The sequence below is a fragment of the Dromiciops gliroides genome, chromosome 3 (genome assembly GCF_019393635.1).
Source record: "Dromiciops gliroides isolate mDroGli1 chromosome 3, mDroGli1.pri, whole genome shotgun sequence".
NCBI lineage: Eukaryota > Metazoa > Chordata > Mammalia > Microbiotheria > Microbiotheriidae > Dromiciops > Dromiciops gliroides.
In genome coordinates this window covers 347,477,778-347,497,867 of record NC_057863.1, presented here as the reverse complement: position 1 = coordinate 347,497,867, position 20,090 = coordinate 347,477,778, and the positions used below count along the sequence as shown (strand labels likewise).

General features: G+C 37.4%; 1 protein-coding gene across 3 annotated transcripts in view; it reads left to right on the top strand.

The window, feature by feature from the left end:
- PIK3CB (phosphatidylinositol-4,5-bisphosphate 3-kinase catalytic subunit beta) overlaps positions 1-18,552 on the top strand; it is a 190,902-nt gene extending 172,350 nt beyond the window's left edge. For all 3 annotated transcript variants that reach the window (XM_043996524.1, XM_043996526.1, XM_043996527.1), the window contains 6 exons: positions 685-763; positions 7,675-7,842; positions 10,312-10,435; positions 11,819-11,964; positions 13,747-13,879; positions 17,020-18,552. In XM_043996524.1, the coding sequence (XP_043852459.1) occupies positions 685-763; positions 7,675-7,842; positions 10,312-10,435; positions 11,819-11,964; positions 13,747-13,879; positions 17,020-17,157 (788 nt within the window). In that variant the 3' untranslated portion in view covers positions 17,158-18,552. The remainder of the gene's footprint in view (positions 1-684; positions 764-7,674; positions 7,843-10,311; positions 10,436-11,818; positions 11,965-13,746; positions 13,880-17,019) is intronic.
- The last annotated feature ends 1,538 nt before the right edge of the window (positions 18,553-20,090 follow it).

The following is a 20,090-nucleotide window of genomic DNA, read 5'->3' as shown; positions in this document are numbered from 1 at the left end:
TAGCTAATACAAGAGTGGTTAAACCTCAACTCCTGTGTGAAACATGGCTTTTAAGACCTTCTGATGCAACTTTTAAAGCAAGCATGCAGGGGGGGAAATTACATTACATATTGTATTAAGAAGGAATACTAATGGGGCAGCTAGGTGGCGCAGTGGCTAAAGCACCAGCCCTGGATTCAGGAGTACCTGAGTTCAAAATCCAGCCTCAGACACTTAACACTTACTAGCTGGGTGACCCTGGGCAAGTCACTTAACCCCCATTGCCCCGCAAAAAAAAAGAGAGAAGTAATACTAATACCTATCAAATATTTGGTGCTCAGTAAATTTTTAATAATTGAATGAATAATCTCAAATGTCCTTATGATGGAAAGACACATGAGGGCCTTCCAACTAACTAGCTGGTTTTGGAATCGTGCTATAACAGAGACTTTACATATAATTTAACTTCTTAATTTTATAACTTCTAAAAGGGGATATTGAGTTGCCTGGTGTCACAAAGGCAAGAAGTGGCAGATGCAATATAGACTAATATGCTATATAACATTTGTGTTTTGTACTATTACTGTGATCCTTTGTAACTGATAAATTCTTTCCCCCTATTCTCAAACTCATTTTGCTGCCACCTTTTAATAATTACTAAGCACAGTAGATCAAAAACACAAATAAAGCAACCTTTTCCTTTAGATCTACGACAAGATATGTTGACACTCCAAATGCTGCGATTGATGGATTTACTTTGGAAAGAGGCTGGATTGGATCTCCGGTAAGAAATCGTAATGAATCCGTTTCTTGGCCCAATCTATATTCCTCCTTTTTCATTTATCTGCCATTAGGGCTTTTTCCCTAGACAAAGTGCTTATGAAAATGCAATTTTTACTTCATGGAGAGCGAGGGAAGCTTTATTCCACCCTTCAGTTTGATTTTTCTCTTGCATACACCAAGTTTTCTAAAACTGCCAAGGTTCTGTTAGTAAAATCATCAGATACCTGGCTAATGCAGGAATTTATTTTGCTTGACTCTGCATATTTGTTAAAAGCAATTTTTCTTTTCTTTTTTTCTCCAATTAAAGGAGAAGAGAGAGGAGGGAGAAAAAAATCGGTTTGTTTTCTTGTTGTTAATTTAAGAAATAACAACAGAGTTTATTAATATTTTGGAGTGTCCAGTGTCTAGGAACCACCATCCTGCATATCATTGTCAGATCATGAGAGTTGAAAACTTGAAAGTGGCTTTGATAGTACAATATGGGAATATTTAAGTTGTAGCAATAGTCTTGATTTTTCCCGTTCCAGGCCTTGAGCATCTCTACCTTTACCTTACATAAACTTCTCCTTTCAGGAAGAGAAAAGCTCATAATAGAATTACTTGAGGATATTTTTGTTTAGTTGTATTTATTGAAGTTTTATATTTCTATTTATTTACCATTTTATTTTATTATTATTATGGTGAGGCAGTTGAGGTTAAATGACTTGCCCAGGATCACACAGCTAGTAAGTGTCAAGTGTTTAAGGCCGGATTTGAACTCAGTTCCTCCTGACTCCAGGGCCGGTGCTCTATCCACTTACCATTTTACTTTTTTCCCTCTCTATAAACCCCTAAAACTCAAGTAGTCAAACTAGTTGACTCTAAGTTCAGTGTTTTTCGATTATATCACAGTCCGTGTTGGCTATGTGATAATAAGTAATATACATGAACTCACTACATGATTTAATAAAACTATACCTTACTGTAATCTTTTAGAATAAGACCTGCAGGGGGCAGCTGGGTGGTGCAGTGGATAAAGCACTGGCCTTGGATTCAGGAGGACCTGAGTTCAAATCCAGCCTCAGACACCTGACGCTAGCTGTGTGACCCTGGGCAAGTCACTTAACCCTCATTGACCTGCAAAAAAAAAAAAGATAGAATTAGACCTGCAGAAATGGACTTTCCTCCCCTTTTTGAAAGGGCAGTTTAATGGTCACATTAGTTAATTGTAGGCAAAGGTATAAAACAGTGAAAATTTGATAAAGCAGTTTTATTCTTTGGTCTTTCTGGGTTTCAGTTAGTTTAAGTACTTTTTCTTCTTTGATCCATTTGACAGAGATAAACCTGGAATTCAGATTTCTTGCTTGTCATTCATTGTGCTGATACATGGTTGATATTCTTTCCTAGAGTACAATACAATAAAAACAGATGACATGTCTATTAGTGGTTACAAAGCATTTTCACAATACAGTTTCTCATTGGATAATTGCTAATCTTATCTGAGGTTGGGAGTGCAAGTGATGACTGCTTTATAGATTAGCAAACAGAGGTTCCACTAGGCTAAAAACTTTAGCTAATATCCCATCACTAGGGAGTGGCAGAGCTTGGCCTCCTACCTGGGGCTTCTGAGTCCATGCTCTTTCTACTATCTCCTACTGTGCTTCTCTTGTGCTTTTCAAATTTTTTAATTAGTTTGTTAGAGCTAAAGAGTGAATTATTCCTTAGGCCAAAGGTGATGTAATGCCAGCACGGTAAAAAGGTAGAAATGCAAATTACATTGTCCAGGCTTGCTTTTGGTGCTTCCGGGGAGAGGAACAGGACACCAAGAATTTGTCCCCAATCTGATTTCTGCCAAAGTATTTTTCTGATAAGGATGTGCATGGCCCCCAACCCCCTTCTGTTTATAAGCATTGAGTCCTCAAGGGGCTGAGGAGCTTCCATCACTGCTTGCTTTTGCAAGGACACTGTTGGACTTGTGCCCAGTTTGCTACGATGGAGCAAGAGACTAGGAAAGGGAGCCAAAGTGCACTTTGACCTGGCACCACTTGTCTCACATATGTCATGTCACAATGAGCATAGCCAGTAGTGACTTTATATTATATAGAGTTTAATTTTTATTACCTTTGTATATAAACATAATGAAGTACTGGGAAAATTGATGTATACCACAGTTGTTCTCCATTAACTGATACAGAGAAAAAAAATTTTTTAATGAAAAAGTAGCCACCAAATGTATATTTAGAAAAGGAATGGAATAACCCTTACTTGTAGCATTGACCTTCACAAGTGTTTATTGGATTACTATTATGTGTTGGGGTGGGAGAGGGGACTTTGGGGGAAGGAATATAAAAGAAGCATCTGGCTGCTCCAGCATCTCATAATCAGGGGAATTGAGGTTTTCCCCACTTGAAACAAAAAATAGACAACAATTAGTCGACCTAATGACCTCATTCAGGCTCTAGCTTAGATCCTTTTTTTTTTGGCCTCCATTTTGACTAAGAAAACATGCATTAAGTTCTCTTCCTATAGCAAAATGTAAATCCATTTTTACTGACCTTCATGTTGGGTCATGAGGCTATCCAGGTAGCCTGAGATCAATTTCTTTTTTCTTAGTATTCACATTGGGCTCACTTCAATCAAAGGAGTCAGACATTTTCTTAAGCTACGGTGCCCTTAACTTTCTGAGGAGTGTATCTTGGCTTTGAGCTCTTTTTTCCTTAGTAATATATATGAGAGCATTGTTGGAAGTATTCCCTCTTTTTACTGGTATGTTATTCTCAAGGATAAATAACATTTTGCTATGAATAATATCATGACTTCTTATAGTAAAGGATTGATTCAAAGTATATTTTATTTTACAGAAATCTAATTCTTGATTGAGTTCCATGAAACTCAGATTTGAATTTAGATGAATAATTTGATTATTAGGTGTTTTAAAATGATTCATAAGTTTGCTATGTGATCCAGAACAAAGCTATGCCACAAACCTAGAACAAACTGTTATTCCCATTTAAAAACAGGAAATTTAGATCTAGAGGAATTAAAGAAGAGGTAGGGATTTTCATAATTTTGGGAGGCAAAGTTCATACTTTCATGTAATCTCCTGGCTCTTTCTTAGCATTATTCCTGAATCCTACGCATATTCCTAATCAAACCATCATAAACTGCCCTATACTAAGTGGGATATATATATATATATATATAATGTGTGTGTGTGTGTGTGTATCCTTAGGTGTTTTCTTTACTTAACTGACTAGTAACTTGTCAGGAACATTTTTTTCCTGATGTGATTTTTTTTTCAAGCAGAAATTTTGTTGCAACTGTTTGTCTTAAATTTAACCATTATTGGGGCAGCTAGATGGCGCAGTGGATAGAGCACTGGCCCTGGATTCAGGGGTACCTGAGTTCAAATCTGGCCTCAGACACTTAACACTTACTAGCTGTGTGACCCTGGGCAAGTCACTTAACCCCAATTGCCCCTCAAAAACAAAAACAAATTTAACCATTATTTATTGAGCAATTATTATTACTCAATACTACTAGGCCCCGTGTAGAAAACAAGAGAACCATAAAACACGATGCCTGCTCTCAAGGAATTTACAGTAGAGTTAAGAAGATGAGACACTTGAGAAGTATTCTAGCAATGCTATCGTGTAACAAATACAAAAATGCCAAAGCAACCTTTATGGACAATAAATTAAAACGAGTAAGAGATCAGTATGGAGCAGCCAGGAAAGATTTCATGGAGGAAGTGGGGATGCTGATATTGGAAGGATGAATAGCATTTACAGTAGTTGGGAAGAGTCAAGAAAAGCAAAGGCATAGAAACCAGAATAAGGGAAAACTCAGATAACATTACCATACCCAATTTCCTTTCCCAATAAAGTTAAACCCCACCATAATATATCATGTAATGAACATTTTAGTGCATTTTGTCAGAATAACCCAAATGCAAATTAATAGGTTATATTATTTTACTTAACTATTATTTTCCTGGGATACAGTGTATATCTATAGGACAGGGCCAGGAGTAGGGGAATGAGGAGGCTTACTTAACTAATCAGAGGGTATTCATTCAATGGGAGAATACAAGAATGGTTAGGTAGAATGGAGCCAAGCAAAAGAATTTGATTTTCATTGGAGGTTATTGAATAGAGTAGTGATCTGATGAAATCATTGTCTTCTGAGAGAGGCATCACAGGTTTGCTTAGAAAAGAAAGTAGATGGGGACTGTCTAGAAGAGTGTTGTAGAGAGGAAGGTACAAAGCGAAGTGGACCTGAACGATCATGGCAGGGGAAATGAAGAGGAAGGAATAGATAAAAAAGATTAAATTAAAAGAAGAAACACTAAACATTAATGACAGATTCACTGAAGAAGAATCTAAAGGTTCTAGCTTAGAAGACTGGATACTATAATTATTAAAATTTAATATCAGGGCAGCTAGGTGGTGCAGTGGATAGAGCACTGGCCCTGGAGTCAGGAGTACCTGAGTTCAAGTCTGGCCTCAGACACTTAACACTTACTAGCTGTGTGGCCCTGGGCAAGTCACTTAACCCCAATTGCCTCATTTAAAAAAACAAAACAAAAAAAAAACACCTTAATCTCATGCCTTAACTGTCTTGAGGTATCTTGTGTCATATCCTGGAAGTACTTTTGGTGGTATGGGTCCTAAACATCTAGTACTAAAATCAAGTGTTTTTAAAACAATAAAATTCAAGTTTGCTAAAAAAGATTTTTGAAATGTCTTTTCCTATTTCAAGTCTCCAAGCATCTGAATCACCAATTCTTAGACTTGGAAGGAATCTTAGGGGGCTCTCTATTTCAACCCATACCTGAACAAGAGTACCCTCCCTAACACATCTTTCAGATGTCGAAAGACCTCTAGTAAAGGGGGGAACCCACTACCTCTTGAAGCAGCCTGCTCTGGTTTTGGGTACAGTTCTCATTCTTAGGAAACTTTACTTCATACCAAGTCCATATTCACCTCTTTCTGATCTTTAGAACCAAAGAGAATAAAACTAATGCATCTTAAGCATGATAACCCTTCAGATACTTCAAAAAAAATTATAATGTCCCCCTGTTAGGTCTTTTCCAGATTAACACCCCTGCTTTTTAAAACTTATCTTTATATTGCATGATTTTAAGGCACTCTATCTTGGTTGTTCTCTTAGACGCTCTCCAGCTTATCAGTGTTCTATCTTAAATGTAGATCCTAGAAAACTAAAAAACCTCAAGTATGATCTGACCAGGAATTATGGCTAAAACTGAATGGAAAGAAGGACATCTTCTTTACCCTGTCTCCAGATTGGGGAATTGGTAGGGGGTAGGGGGAAGAAGGGGGAATAGGAAGAGGGAGGAGGTATGTGTATTCCTTTGCCAGAGGTATATCAATCGTATTTATACTGCTTTAAATAAGTATTTCTATCATCACCATAAGATACTCGATGATTGGTTCTTTTCAGTCACTGAAACTTGTGTTATCCTCTAAGGCACGGAAAGGAGTTCCTTAGTTTGGGAGAACCTGGCCTTTGAATGCATAAGTGAGGGCATAGTGGGGAAGAAAAGAAATAATCATGTCCCCAGCAGGACATGAGTGTTAGAGATGACGAGAGGGGGCTACATTCAAGGAGAGCAGAGTCTGCTGGAAGTACATAGTGGAGGGCTCTGCTTTGGAGTGAAGTAACAATCTTTTGAGCTCAGTGACATATATAAGCCTTTGCTGGTTTTTAGATTTAGATAATCATAGAAATATGGACCATTTATTTTTGTTAGAGCAATAAAAGTTCCTTTTTTACAAAGCTTCTTATGGCTGATCTGGTTCTGACTTTAGAACATTTAGAAAATGAGTTGCATTTTTTCAATATGGATTGCAATTTTTTGTTTAAAGAAGTAATTAAATCAAAAATAGTATGGCTCTCTCAATCTCTTAGATTTCCCCCTTATATGTTCTATTAGCCAATATTCTGCTTTTTGCCTGCAAAGATCATCTAATGTAAAGCTTTACTTGGATAGCAGGTGAATCAGTTAAGGGTTTATAATAAGTCTTGTTTAGCATATAAAGGAAATTCCAGTAAATAGCTCCACCTATTGCCTTCCTAAGGGCATTACTTCTCCCCCCCCCATTTATTTATTTATTTATTTATTTATTTTGCCCCATATAAATGTTTTATTTTCCAGTTACATGTAGAGATAGTTTTCAACATTTGTTTTTATAAGATTTCTAGTTTCAGATTTTTCTCCCCCTTCCCCTCTCCAAGACAGCAAGGAATCTGATATAGTAGGGCATTACTTTTTTATTATTATTATTTTTTTTTTTTTAGTGAGGCAGTTGGGGTTAAGTGACTTGCCCGGGGTCACACAGCCAGTAAGGGCATTACTACTACTACTTCTCCTTCTTCTCCTCCTTCTCCTTCTTCTTCTCCTTCTTCTCCTCCTTCTCCTTCTTCTTCTCCTTCTTCTTCTTCTCCTTCTTCTCCTCCTTCTTCTTCTTCTTCTCCTTCTTCTCCTCCTCCTCCTTCTTCTCCTCCTTCTTCTCCTCCTTCTCCTCCTCCTCCTCCTCCTCCTCCTCCTCCATCATCATCATCATCATTGGGGTCAAGTGACTTGTCCAGGGCCACACGGCCAGTAAGTGTCTGAGGCCGGTCCTGAATCCAGGGCCGGTGCTTCATCCACTGCGCCACTTAGCTGCCCCACTTAGCTGCCCCAGGGCATTACTTCTTAACAAAAAGTAAAACTATTCTAATTTTTCTTGTGACACTAATATCATAAATGTAGGTTAGGGGAGGATATAACCAATATGTTTGGGTTTTATATTATTAAGGGGAAACTAAAAAATAAAAATTTTATTAAAAATAAGTTATTTGAATACATGTACGACTTCTTGTTGTTTCCTAATAATATATAAATGTGTTTTGTTTTTTTTTTTCCTTTAGAATGTTGCCGTATGGTTGTTTAGCAACAGGAGACCGCTCTGGCCTAATTGAAGTTGTTAGTACATCTGAAACAATTGCCGATATTCAGCTAAATAGTAGTAATGTTGCTGCTACAGCTGCCTTCAATAAAGATGCTCTTCTAAATTGGCTTAAAGAATACAATTCTGGGTTAGTAAACTAACTTTTTTTCTGATTATCATCATGTTTTCAAAACAGCTTTGTCAGTAACCACTGAAGAAAATTTATCACTGTGGATATTGTAAGGAGGCAAAAGTTAGGTTTGGTAAAATTTTGTAAGAGAGTGAACCAGAAGTGGAAGGGATGGCCTTAGGAAATGGATGAATGCCTTTTCGTTTGTGAATTATATAAGACTATAGAACTATAGTATTTATTACTTAAGGATTTAGAGCCTAATTTCCATGTTGATTAAAAATTTACAAAAGATGTACTCCTATCTCTACAAGTTTACTAATTAAGCAAAACCTATCTTTACCATATATTTATCTTTTCATTAGGTTTAGGGCACAAGTGCCTATTTCTGAAAATATATATAATTCCCCATAGGAATAGCATCAGTTAGTTACAGAATTATTCATTATCTTTTTGTTTTGTTTTGTTTTGTTTTTGTTTTTATGGGGCTATGGGCATTAAATGACTTGCCCAGGGTCACACAGCTAGTAAGTGTCAAGTGTCTGAGGTCAGATTTGAACTCAGGTCCTCCTGAATCCAGGGCCAGTGCTTTACCCACTGTACCACCTAGCTGCCCTCCTATTCATTTTCTTTTTGAGGTTTTTTGGTTTTTGTTCATTATCTTTTAATGCTTCTATTTTTTTTTTTTTTTGGTGGGGCAATGAGGGTGTTAAGTGACTTGCTCAGGGTCACACAGCTAGTAAGTGTCAAGTGTCTTAGGCCGGATTTGAACTCAGGTACTCCTGACTCCAGGGCCAGTGCTCTATCCACTGCACCACCTAGCTGCCCATATCTATTTATTTATAAAGTTCATTTTTTAAAAGAATTTTGAGTTCCAAATTCTCCCCCTTTCTTCTATCCCCTCCTCTAATCATTGAGAAGGCAAGCAGTATGATATTCATTATATATATGAAGTCATCCAAAACATATTTCCACATTAGGTACATTGCAAATCCCCCCCCACCCCACCCCCCCACCCCCCCAAAAAAAGCAAGCAAAGTGAAAAAAAGAATGCTTTTGGCGGGCAGCTAGGTGGTACAGTGGATAAAGCACTGGCCCTGGATTCAGGAAAATGTGAGTTCAAATCCGACCTCAGACACTTGACACTCTAGTTGTGTGACCCTGTGCAAGTTACTTAACCCAAATTGTCTTAGAACATCCAGGGCCATCTCCAGTGGTTCTGATCTTTATATTGCCACTGGACCCAGATGGCTCTGGAGGAGAGAATGAGGTTGGTGACTTTGCACAGCCCTCCATCATTTAAATCCAATCCACTGCAAGACATGACATCACCTCCTAATGTCATGATTCTTTTCAAGAATGAAAAACAAACAACAATAAGTCTTCCTAACTTTTACTGAAACCATTTACCTCATCATTTCTTATAGCACAACAGTATTCCATCACAATCATATGCTGTAACTTTTTCAGTCATTTCACATGTTATGGGCATCCCCTCAATTTTTTTATTTTTTACCAACACAAAAAAGAGCTACTATAAATGTTTTTGTGCACATAGGTCCTTTTCCCTTTTGGGGGAGATACAGACCTAGTAGTGGTATTTCTGGGTCAAAGGATGTGCACAAATATAGCCCTATGGACACAGTTCCAAATTGTTCTCCAAAATGGTTAGAACAGTTCACAACTCTACCAACGATGCATAAGTGTCTCCATTTTTCCACATCCACTCCTGCATTTGTCATTTGTCTTTTCTGTGCATCTCTTATGTAAATTGTTTTACCCCAATATGAACCACTCGTTGAGCCTTACCTCTCTTACCTCCAAATAGTTGCCAAAAACTATCAATCTTACCTATGTAATAGTTTTCATATCTATTCCTTTCTTTTACTTCCATTGATAGTAACTTAAACTAGATTCCATACATATCAGCTGCACTATTGGTAGCACCTCCTGACACATGCCCATCTCCCTGCTCTAATATATCCTTTACACTATACCCTCAACGTATGATTCTACGTGGTGTCCTATTGCTGACTACATAAAGTACAAAATACTAAACCTGGCATTGAAGACCATTTGAAATATGTCTATACTTTTTTTTCTATTCTTATTTGATAATATTTGCTTTCATATCCTCTACATTACAGCTGCACTTATTCCTATCCTCCATTCTCGATGCCTTTGCTTATACTGTGAGATACCGGCCATATGGTCAAGAAGACCAAACTTCATATGCTTGTAATGAATTATGTGCTCTTCTTCCATCTTTGATCTGTTCAAATCTTTCTCTTCCTTCAAAGTCTAACTCAGATGTTATAGTTATTTATATATTTGTCTTTCTTCCTGAGCTTCTGAATCCAGTTTCCTCTTTGTATTATCTGCAACTTTCACAGTATGTGTTAGACACTAACTGTTGTTAAATTAAATTAACACTACATAACATAAGTGGCCTAAATATATCTTTTGTTTCTTGTTGACTTGTTTCAGGGATGATTTAGATCGAGCCATTGAAGAGTTCACTCTCTCTTGTGCTGGCTACTGTGTAGCTTCTTATGTCTTAGGGATTGGTGATAGACATAGTGACAATATCATGGTCAGGAAGACTGGACAGGTAAGTTGCTATCTGTTGTCTTTCAGTGAAAACCCCAATACACAGTTATTGCTATGATGATATGTCACCATTCCTTATGGAATGTATTACACAATTCCTTAAAGAAATTCTAGACAAATTGACCAACTCTTAGCCTTAGGTTTTCATTCAAAAGCTTCTCTCAGGTAAAACTCCCTCCATCACATATCTATGCCTATATGCCTTATGCCTACCATGATTTCTGTTCATGTCTACCATTGTCAGTGAGACATTTTAATTAAAATTCCCTGGGTCTTCCCATTTATGTTATGGGAGTTTAAAATTATTATAGATCTGCATTGATTGAGTCAGGATAAAAGTGAAGAGAAATAATGGCAGGGAATGAGTTGATTCTTTAAGAAGTAATGGGACACAAAGTCAGCGTGCACTGGGGGTACTAATGAGGTCTGAGCAGGAAGAAGAGGGCAGTGCTGAGATGTGTGAGTTGACCCATAATCAGCCCCTATTGCTTCCCTTTCCAATGCTCCCTTGACTTCTTAAGAGTTCCGATCTTTACTTTGAGAAATCCTGGTGTGGAACATCTCAGCATTGTGTTCTTCATTGAGAACAAAGATTTAGGCCAGGTTGTTCATTATTTTCATTATCTTTCTTTCCATGTGAAATTTTTCTCAGGTGTGAATCACTGTGACTCATGTTTGTACACAAATTATTGTGTATTGTATCATTTTCACTGTTCTTAAATTCCCTGCTCCCAGCATATTTCCTGAGATATAAAAATGGTTCAGGGCTTCACCAGAAAGGGAAAAAACTTTATTGAAATTAAATACTTATGACCCTGGGCAAGTCACTTAACCCTCATTGCCCTTCCCCTTCCCCCCCCCCAAAAAAAAATTAAATTGGCCTGTTTTAATTTCCCCTAGGCAAAGTATGAGCCTGTAGAACCTTAAAACTTCTAATACATCTATTCTGACTGAGCCATGTATTCACGTAGATGAAACAAGCCTTGGAGTGATATAAATGTCTTCTGTCTCTGAAGAATTCAACAATCATTGTTCTCCCTAGTGAAACACAGCCTTTATTTTAGTTAGCATTGCTTCTTAAGAGCTAGAAACGAATTGCCTTCTTACTAAAAATATACTTTTCCCTCCTACTATATGCATATTGTTGTTGTTGTGTGTATTGCTCTTGAGAATCTAGGGGTTTCTTTTACAAAACATAGAAATGTTCAAAGAAAACTCCCTTCCCAAGGAAAAAGAAACCCCCTTTCATGGACTGAGCTTTATGAAAAGAATAAGGCTCACATCATAGGTCTGTGACTTCTGAGAGATTTGTCTTTCTCTTGGAAGCACATGAGCAAGATACAGTTCAGTGGCTGGGAAAATGAAATTCTGTTTGTTTTCCTAGCTCTTCCACATCGATTTTGGACACATTCTTGGAAACTTCAAGTCTAAATTTGGCATTAAACGGGAACGAGTGCCTTTCATTCTTACCTATGATTTCATTCATGTCATTCAGCAAGGAAAAACAGGAAACACAGAAAAGTTTGGCCGGTGAGTGTGGCCCTGATTTCAAGGTTAAATATGTCTAACACTTTCTCATCTGGCCAGCTGGATTTAGCATTTCCTATTCAAAGTTTCTATTTGGGGAAAAGGTTATCTTTTATATCCATTTCCCTGAAAGTGAATGAATATAGTTTTTCCATTCAATTCCTTAAGCCCAGAACTTAAAGTCTTAGCTTAGATGTTTGTAGCTTGTCTAGGATCATCTAGAATTGCATTTCTCTGTGTCCCAATAGCTTCATCTATAAAATGAATTGCGTAAACTGGATAATTTCTAAGATCCAGTATTGTTCTATGATTCATCTAATGATAAACATCAGACTAATTAGTTTAACTTAAGAAGATGGCCAGTGTTCACTGTAAACCACAAGGAAAGAAAAGTCGCCTGAATATACCTCTGCTTCTATTTATATTTTACAGAATTGACTTTATAAATTAAGGTATCTATAGTGGTATAAAGTAAAAAGCAGCTTCTTTTGTCCTCTTGAGCATTATAAATGTAAAAAACCTATCAAAAGCCATTCATAATAAACTGAAACAATAATGCAATTTTTAAAAGTTCTTAGTGTTTTTGGTAAAGTTACTTATTTTTGTAATAAAATACAATTAAAAATACTGAATCAAAGTCTATATCACTTGGGGAAGATCAGAGCATTGCAAACTTGACTTTGTTCTAGAGGTTGACATAATGGATAATGATAGTGATGCAAAAAAGGATCATGAATTAAACATTTACGAATACACAGAATACAAAAGTTCAGAAAGGGACACACACAGGTATTTTGTTCCTACTGTGTTAAATTTAATAAGCACTTTTTAAAAAACCACTCCTTGTGAAATAGAAGTCCACAGGTTTCATATTCATTCTGCAGTGCTATTGTGTTTACAGATAATTAAATTTATAGGAAAAATAAAGTAAAAGTAAGAAAAGACAAGGCTTTGGCAAATTTGTGAGAAAGATAGTAGAACTTATACACTCTTTTATTGGGATCAGTTTATCCTGCTTGTCTTAAATCAAAGCCAATAATTCCCATTGGTTTAAATGACACTGAATAATTAAACACATATATACCCAACACATCGAATTGGCTCTATATATACTGTACGTATATTAAGTATATACATTATACAGCTGACAAGACTTATTCTTATTAATTACAAATTAATGCTGTACATAACAGCATGCAGAAGCCTTAAGCAGGTAAAGAAACCAAGTGTACTTGAAAATAATCCTTAAAAGTATTACTATCCACCTCAGTCTAATTCAGCTATACTCACTGTAATGTCTGTTATCATTAGTAATAATAACAGCTTGCAATTATAAAGTACATTCAATGTGCCTTACACTGTGCTTAGCATTTTACAAATATTATTCCACTTGGTCATCATTTGATCCTGGAAGGTAAGTGCTATTATTTTCCCCATTTTACAGTTGAGGAAACTGAGACAACCAAGTTAAATGATTTGCCCAAGGTTACATAGTTACTAGGTGTCTGAAGCTGGATTTCAACTCAGGCCACTTAAAAATTCAGTTTAGGGGAAAAAAACAAACATGTAAGCGCATATGTGGTCATTAGACTTTAACTGGTAGTTGAGTAGATTTTTTTCATTAATAGAAGTGAAAGTTTCTAATGAAAGTATAACATAGTAGTTTATAGGGTATTAGAAAAGCAAGAATCCATCAGTGTTCTTTTCTGAAACATGATCTCTCTTTCTCTCCCTCTCTCTCTCTTTCCTTTATCACCCCCATGTGAATTGCTATGCTACCTGAAGATTCCGTCAATGTTGTGAAGATGCTTACCTGATTTTACGAAGGCACGGGAATCTCTTTATCACTCTTTTTGCCCTGATGTTGACTGCAGGGCTTCCTGAACTCACCTCAGTCAAGGATATACAGTATCTTAAGGTAAGAACTTAACTTTGTGGTATATGCAGAATTCCATTCCTAAATCTTTTTGGGGGGTGGGGGTGAGGGGGGGGAATGCAATAAGGATTAAGTGATTTTCCCAGGGTCACATAGCTAGTGAGTGTCAAGTGTCTGAGGCTGCATTTGAACTCAAGTCCTCCTGAATCCAAGGCTGATGCTTTATCCACTGCACCACCTAACTGCCCCCATTCCTAAATCTTGACTAGACATCTGTTGTAGTAGCTAATTGCCAAATATCCCAAGGTGGGAAGTACTATATGTGTTTGGGAGGTAAGGAGTGGCCTTTCAGAAACATTTTGCTGGGGGCAGCTAGGTGGCGCAGTGGATAAAGCACCAGTCCTGGTTCAAATGTGGCCTCAGACACTTGACACTTACTAGCTATATGACTCTGGGCAAGTCACTTAACCCTCATTACCCCAGCAAAAAAAAAAAAAGAAGAAGAAGGAAGAAAAAGAAACATTTTGCTATCTCCCAGAAGCTAACAAACTATACATATCCTTTGACCCCAAAATACCACTACCAGGTCTGTACTCAGAGGGATCAAAGAAAGCACACATGGGCCAAAAAGGCCCACATGTATGTACAAAAAAATACTCTTTATGTGGTAGCAAAGGATCTGCAATTCTGAAGGCTGCCCATCTCTTGGGGGAATGGTTGTAACAAGTCATGGTGTTTGAATGTGATGAAATACTACTATGCTATAAGAAATGATAAAGGAGATGGTTCTAGAAAAACCTAGGGAGACTTATAAACAGATGCAAAATGAAATGAGCAGAATCAGAACAATTTATACAGTAAAAACAATATTCTACACATGATCAACTTTGAAAGACTTAGTAATGCTGAACAACACAATGACTAAACGTAATTACAAAAGACTCATGGTGAAACGTGCTGTCTACATGCAGATAAAGAACTGATGGACTTACAGAGCAGATTGAAGCATATTTTCTTTTGTTTCTTGCCTTATTCCCCCTTGCAATATTGCTAGTGTAGGCACTGGTTTTACATGTCTATACATATTTTTAGCAGTTCTTTTTTTTTTTCTTGCCTTTACAATGGAGGGAATAGAGGGAAGGGAGGGAGAGAATTTGGAGGTGAAAAAAAATCAAAATAAGCTCTAAAAAAAAAGAAAGTAATTTTATGACATTTGTTAAAACTTTACACTTCTGGAACGATTTTGTATTCCCTCAAGTGACTTGGAAGAGGCTACATTATACACTTAGGTATCAAAACTTTACTTAAGTTCCTCTTGTCTTGAAGGTATAAGTTTACTAGACTACTTGGAATGCAGTCTTAACATTAGCTACAATTACCTGTGTCATATTATTACTATTATTTCCAAGATATTGCAAATTATGAGGCAAAATCACCTATTACCTCTGAGATAAAATACAAATTCGTCAGAGTAACATCTAAAGCACTTCACAGATTGCCTTCCAGCCTTCCTTCCCAGACTTCCTTTCCAGCTGCCCTTGACACATTGTTCCAACCAGGCTGGCCTATTTTCAGATTGCCAAACCGCTCTTCCATACCCGTCATAGGTTCTTTGCACAGGCTTTCCTGCTTGCCTGAACACTCCCCACTACCCTCACTACACTACTGACACTGCTGAGCTTCTTTCAAAACTCATCAGCGTTGCCACCTTTTACAAGAAAAATCTTCCTCTTCCCATGAGTGATTGCACTCTGTCCCTCTGTAAATTATATTGTACTTTCTTTTCTGTGTAGATGTTGACTATCACCAGTAGAATGCAAGCTACTAGAAGGCAGCAATTTTATTATGTTGTTCCCTGGACGTAGTAGGCATTTAATAAATCCTTTTTGTTTGAATGGATGTCAGGTATTGATTGAAATTTCCTTTTAAATTAAAATATTGATAGAAGCAATGAGGAAATTATTTAAAATTTCAAGACCCCACAAGCCCTCTTGTGGGGAAGATAATGTGCTTAAAAATTTAGACTAGAAAAATCTTGTCATTCCAAAAAGTCAGAGAACTTGTAGTTATTGGAATATTTTTAGAAACAGGTAAATAATTTAAAAGCTTAGCCCCCTTCTCTCCATTGACCCTAATCTTAAATTAGTTAGAAGCTACCCCTGCCTTCATAAGCTTTCTGAGGCACAACTTCTGGGCAAAGAGCAATCTCAACAGCCATGAATGCTTCAGATATGCACAAGAATGTGAAGGTATTTGTTCTTCCATTGACAACTACAGAATCTATTTCCACCCTGCTGCTACTGCCACAGAATCATCCTTTGGCATAACACATTCTAGGGGCTCTTGAGAAGAGAAACATGAAACATATTTCCTGAGAACCACTTGAACCAAGGGCCTCTGTAGAGGTACAAGAAACCTAGACACAAGGAAGGGAAAAAGCCAGGATATACCACGGATTCATGTCCACATCAGCCTTCTATTTCAGAGCCCTCACAACTCTCAAGTACACCTGACCATACTGCCAATTCAATTCAATTCACCTCCTATGAGCATGGCAAGCAGCACTGTGAAAGGAACTATTAAAGTTTAAAACTGTACCAAGACTTTTGGGACACCCTATAAAGTCTGAAGGCTCTGCTGTCATGGAACATGTCACCTAGTAGCTCTTTCCAAAAGAGTTTGTACAAATAAGTTCCTTAAAGCCCAGTCTCCTTCCTTACCCCAATATTGCAGCGAGCTGCTTAGCTAACACTCCCCAATTAAAGATTGGTCCCTACAGCTTCCAACTTACCATACATTTGTTGTTGTTATGTCCCTCAAATATTACTTATAAGAATTATTAATGTTACATTGCTAAATTAATGAAGCATTTGTGGGAAAACTGGGCTTTAAGGAACTTATTTGTACAAACTCTTTTGGAAAGAGCTACTAGGTGACATGTTCCATGACAGCAGAGCCTTCAGACTTTATAGGGTGTCCCAAAAGTCTTGGTACAGTTTTAAACTTTAATAGTTCCTTTCACAGTGCTGCTTGCCATGCTCATAGGAGGTGAATTGAATTGAATTGACCATGTATGTACACAATTTCCTGGTTTGGATTAAGTCAGTATGTATTTATTTGTTTACTTGTTCATTCATGCATGCATGCATCCATTCACTTACTGATTTATTTTTGGTTGTTAGGACTCTTTGGCCTTGGGAAAGAGTGATGAAGAAGCACTGAAGCAGTTTAAGCAGAAATTTGATGAGGCGCTCAGGGAGAGTTGGACTACCAAAGTGAACTGGATGGCACACACCATGAGGAAGGACTATCGGTCTTAACAAGCACCAGCTTTCCTTCCCACGTGTTTTGTTGTTCTCTTGCTGTCGTTACTGGCCTGATTTGGTTTGTTTAGTTTGGCTTTCATTTTGGATTTGCACTAAACTGAACACTGCCCTGACAACAAGTGTTGATTAAAAAGGGAACAATATCCTGGAACACCAAGTTTTAAAAGAAAAAAAAAATACCCAACTTAACCTGAATGATCCTTGATGATTGCACTCCACTTCTGACTGATTGACAACAACCCAACACAAAATCTACCAACATCATGGATAATCACTTCTTGCTGACTTTGCACGCAGAAAGCTACTAGATGTTTTCTTCTTTTAAAAAGTTTGGTACTTTTAAGCAGTGATGTAAATATTCCTTTTCTGTGTTGTGACAAAGTATTCTAACTCAGCCAAACAACCCACCAATATGGGATGTTCAGAATGGGACTTCAAAAGAAGGGTGTCTTTGTGCAAACTAAAGATTATGATGTATTTTTTTTTAATCAAACCTGTGGAAACCTGTTGATTTTTCTTGTTCATGTTTCTATACCATAGTATCATTCCATCAGGACTTGCTGAAAATCTAATGGTGTGGCAAATATATGTATATATACATGTGTTTGCACACAAGAGTGTGCAGTGTGTGTGTGTGTGTGTGTGTGTGTGTGTGTGTGTGTGTGTGTATAACTGGAGTATTTCAGATATGTTGCCTTTGGTTTTCTTCAGCCTTGGTTTTCTGTTTTTTTTTTTTTAATTCTTTTTCTTTTTTATTTCTTTCAAAAGCAGGGCTTTTTTTCTCCACATTCCTTTCTGGTAACTAACTGCCTCATCCAGTTCTTCCAACTACTTCCCTAATGAAGCATATGTTGACCAGGATTTATGTACTGTGTTTGTATGGAAGGGTGAGCTACATGGGGGATGATACTTGAGCAATTGTACCAAAAAAATAAAGGCAACAACAGACAAGGAAACTATTTATGAAATAAATTCCCAACCTGAAATTCAGTATTTTTTAAAAATGCCAATGAACAGTCTCAGACCTGTTCTTACTGTATTTATTAAAACTTCTAACATGATTTTTTTTTTGCAGAATATATGTGTTCAGCTTTTAGTAGTTGTGTAATAAATTGGACTTTTAAAAAAGTTATATGCTGAGGTACCAGATTTTTAGGGTGCTCAGTGGAGAGCAGTTTTGATATGTGCAATAGGAACTACTGGTTTGAGCGTGTAAAACGTGTGCTTCAGTAAGCACCAACAGATCTACCCAAGCTGCTGCCTGTTCTCCAAACAACACTGGTCACTCTCATTCCACAAAAGAAGGAAATTAACAAAAGATATGTTTACCATTCAACTAAACATGTTTTCCATTGAAATTTGATTAAAAATTGTCTTCTTTTATTCATAGACCAGATTCATTGTCTTTTTAGGGGGTCCAAACCAATCAGTGGACAAGTCAAAATATAATGAAATCTGCATTGCCTTGTATGTCTGACCCATTCCCCAGAGCCAGCATTGCCAGGGTGAAGGTTAAGATAGATGGGTGCTAGGGGGTCAGCTAGGTGGTGCAGTGGATAGAGCACCAGCCCTGGATTCAGGCGGTCCTGAGTTCAAATCCATCCTCAGACACTTGACACTTATTAGCTGTGTGACCCTGGGCAAGTCACTTGACCCTCATTGCCCTACAATAAATAAATTAAATTTTTTAAAAAAGTGATTAGATCTTGAATTTTTAAAAGGGGGGGGGGGTGGCTAGGTGGTGTAGTGGATAAAGCACTGGCCCTGGATTCAGGAGGACACAAGTTCAAATCCTGCCTCAGACACTTGGCACTTACTAGCTGTGTGACCCTGGGCAATTCACTTAACCCCCATTGTCCCGCAAAACATAACAAAACAAAAAAAGATAGATGGGTGCTATTTCAGAAATGACAGAGTTGGCAAGACTCTCACTTTCCATCTTGGCTCTTTTCTCCATTTCTTAGTTTGAGAGAGAAGTGGAAGAGAGGGACCAAATGTAAAGATGACACTCTTCTGCAGGCCTCAGTGGAGGTCTGTAAGTTTAAGTGCCTTTGTGTTCATCTCACTCTTAGAGCAGCCTCAGTCACTGGGTGAACCCTAAGGAAATGTGTTTGTCTCAGCAGAAATCACACCGGGTAACCTCTTTCACCCAAGAGATTCTACCTGGGCTCATACTAAAAGCTTCCTAGAACAGAGAGCACCTTTTACACCTACCCATGCCACATCTAGACTACACTCCCAAGTAGTATCCGAAGATGGGATCCTTTGAAGTGAAAGATATTTGTCCTATGCCTTTTGTCATCCATCTTTGTAATCTTTGAGAATTTGGGAAATTTTACTCTTGCTGGATAGGACCTTTGGGACCAGAAACCACTATCATATACTCAACACACTGATAACTACCCTTCATCATTTCCCGCTACCTATGTAAGGAGTAGGAATAGACACAGTTATATTGCCTTTTGAGAACCTTATTATTCTCTTCCCCCCCACCCACCATGGGCTTTAATTCAAGAAAACATACATTATGTGCCATGAATTGTTCAATGCATTGAAAATGCAAAGATAAAAATGAAATCGTTCCATCAAGGAATTTTACATTTCTATTTATTGGAGACAACTAGTTCACTGGAAATTTATTCTGACCCTTTTGTGCGATAGTTTTCTGATTCTTCTTCCTTGGGTCTACTTATGTGTGTGTATAAAAGAAACCAAAGTCTGAAAAATCATACTCATTAATGATAAGAGATCATCCTAATAGCTAGTTATCCTGTCTAATGTCAAAATGATATGTGCTATTCTATGGGAAGCCCTTTGTATAGTGGGCCATAATAAACCTGAAGAAGCTACTCAGAACAAGTTTGGATGCAGACTTTGGATCAAACATATGTTATCTATATATACCTCATCCCCTTGGGCATAAGTAC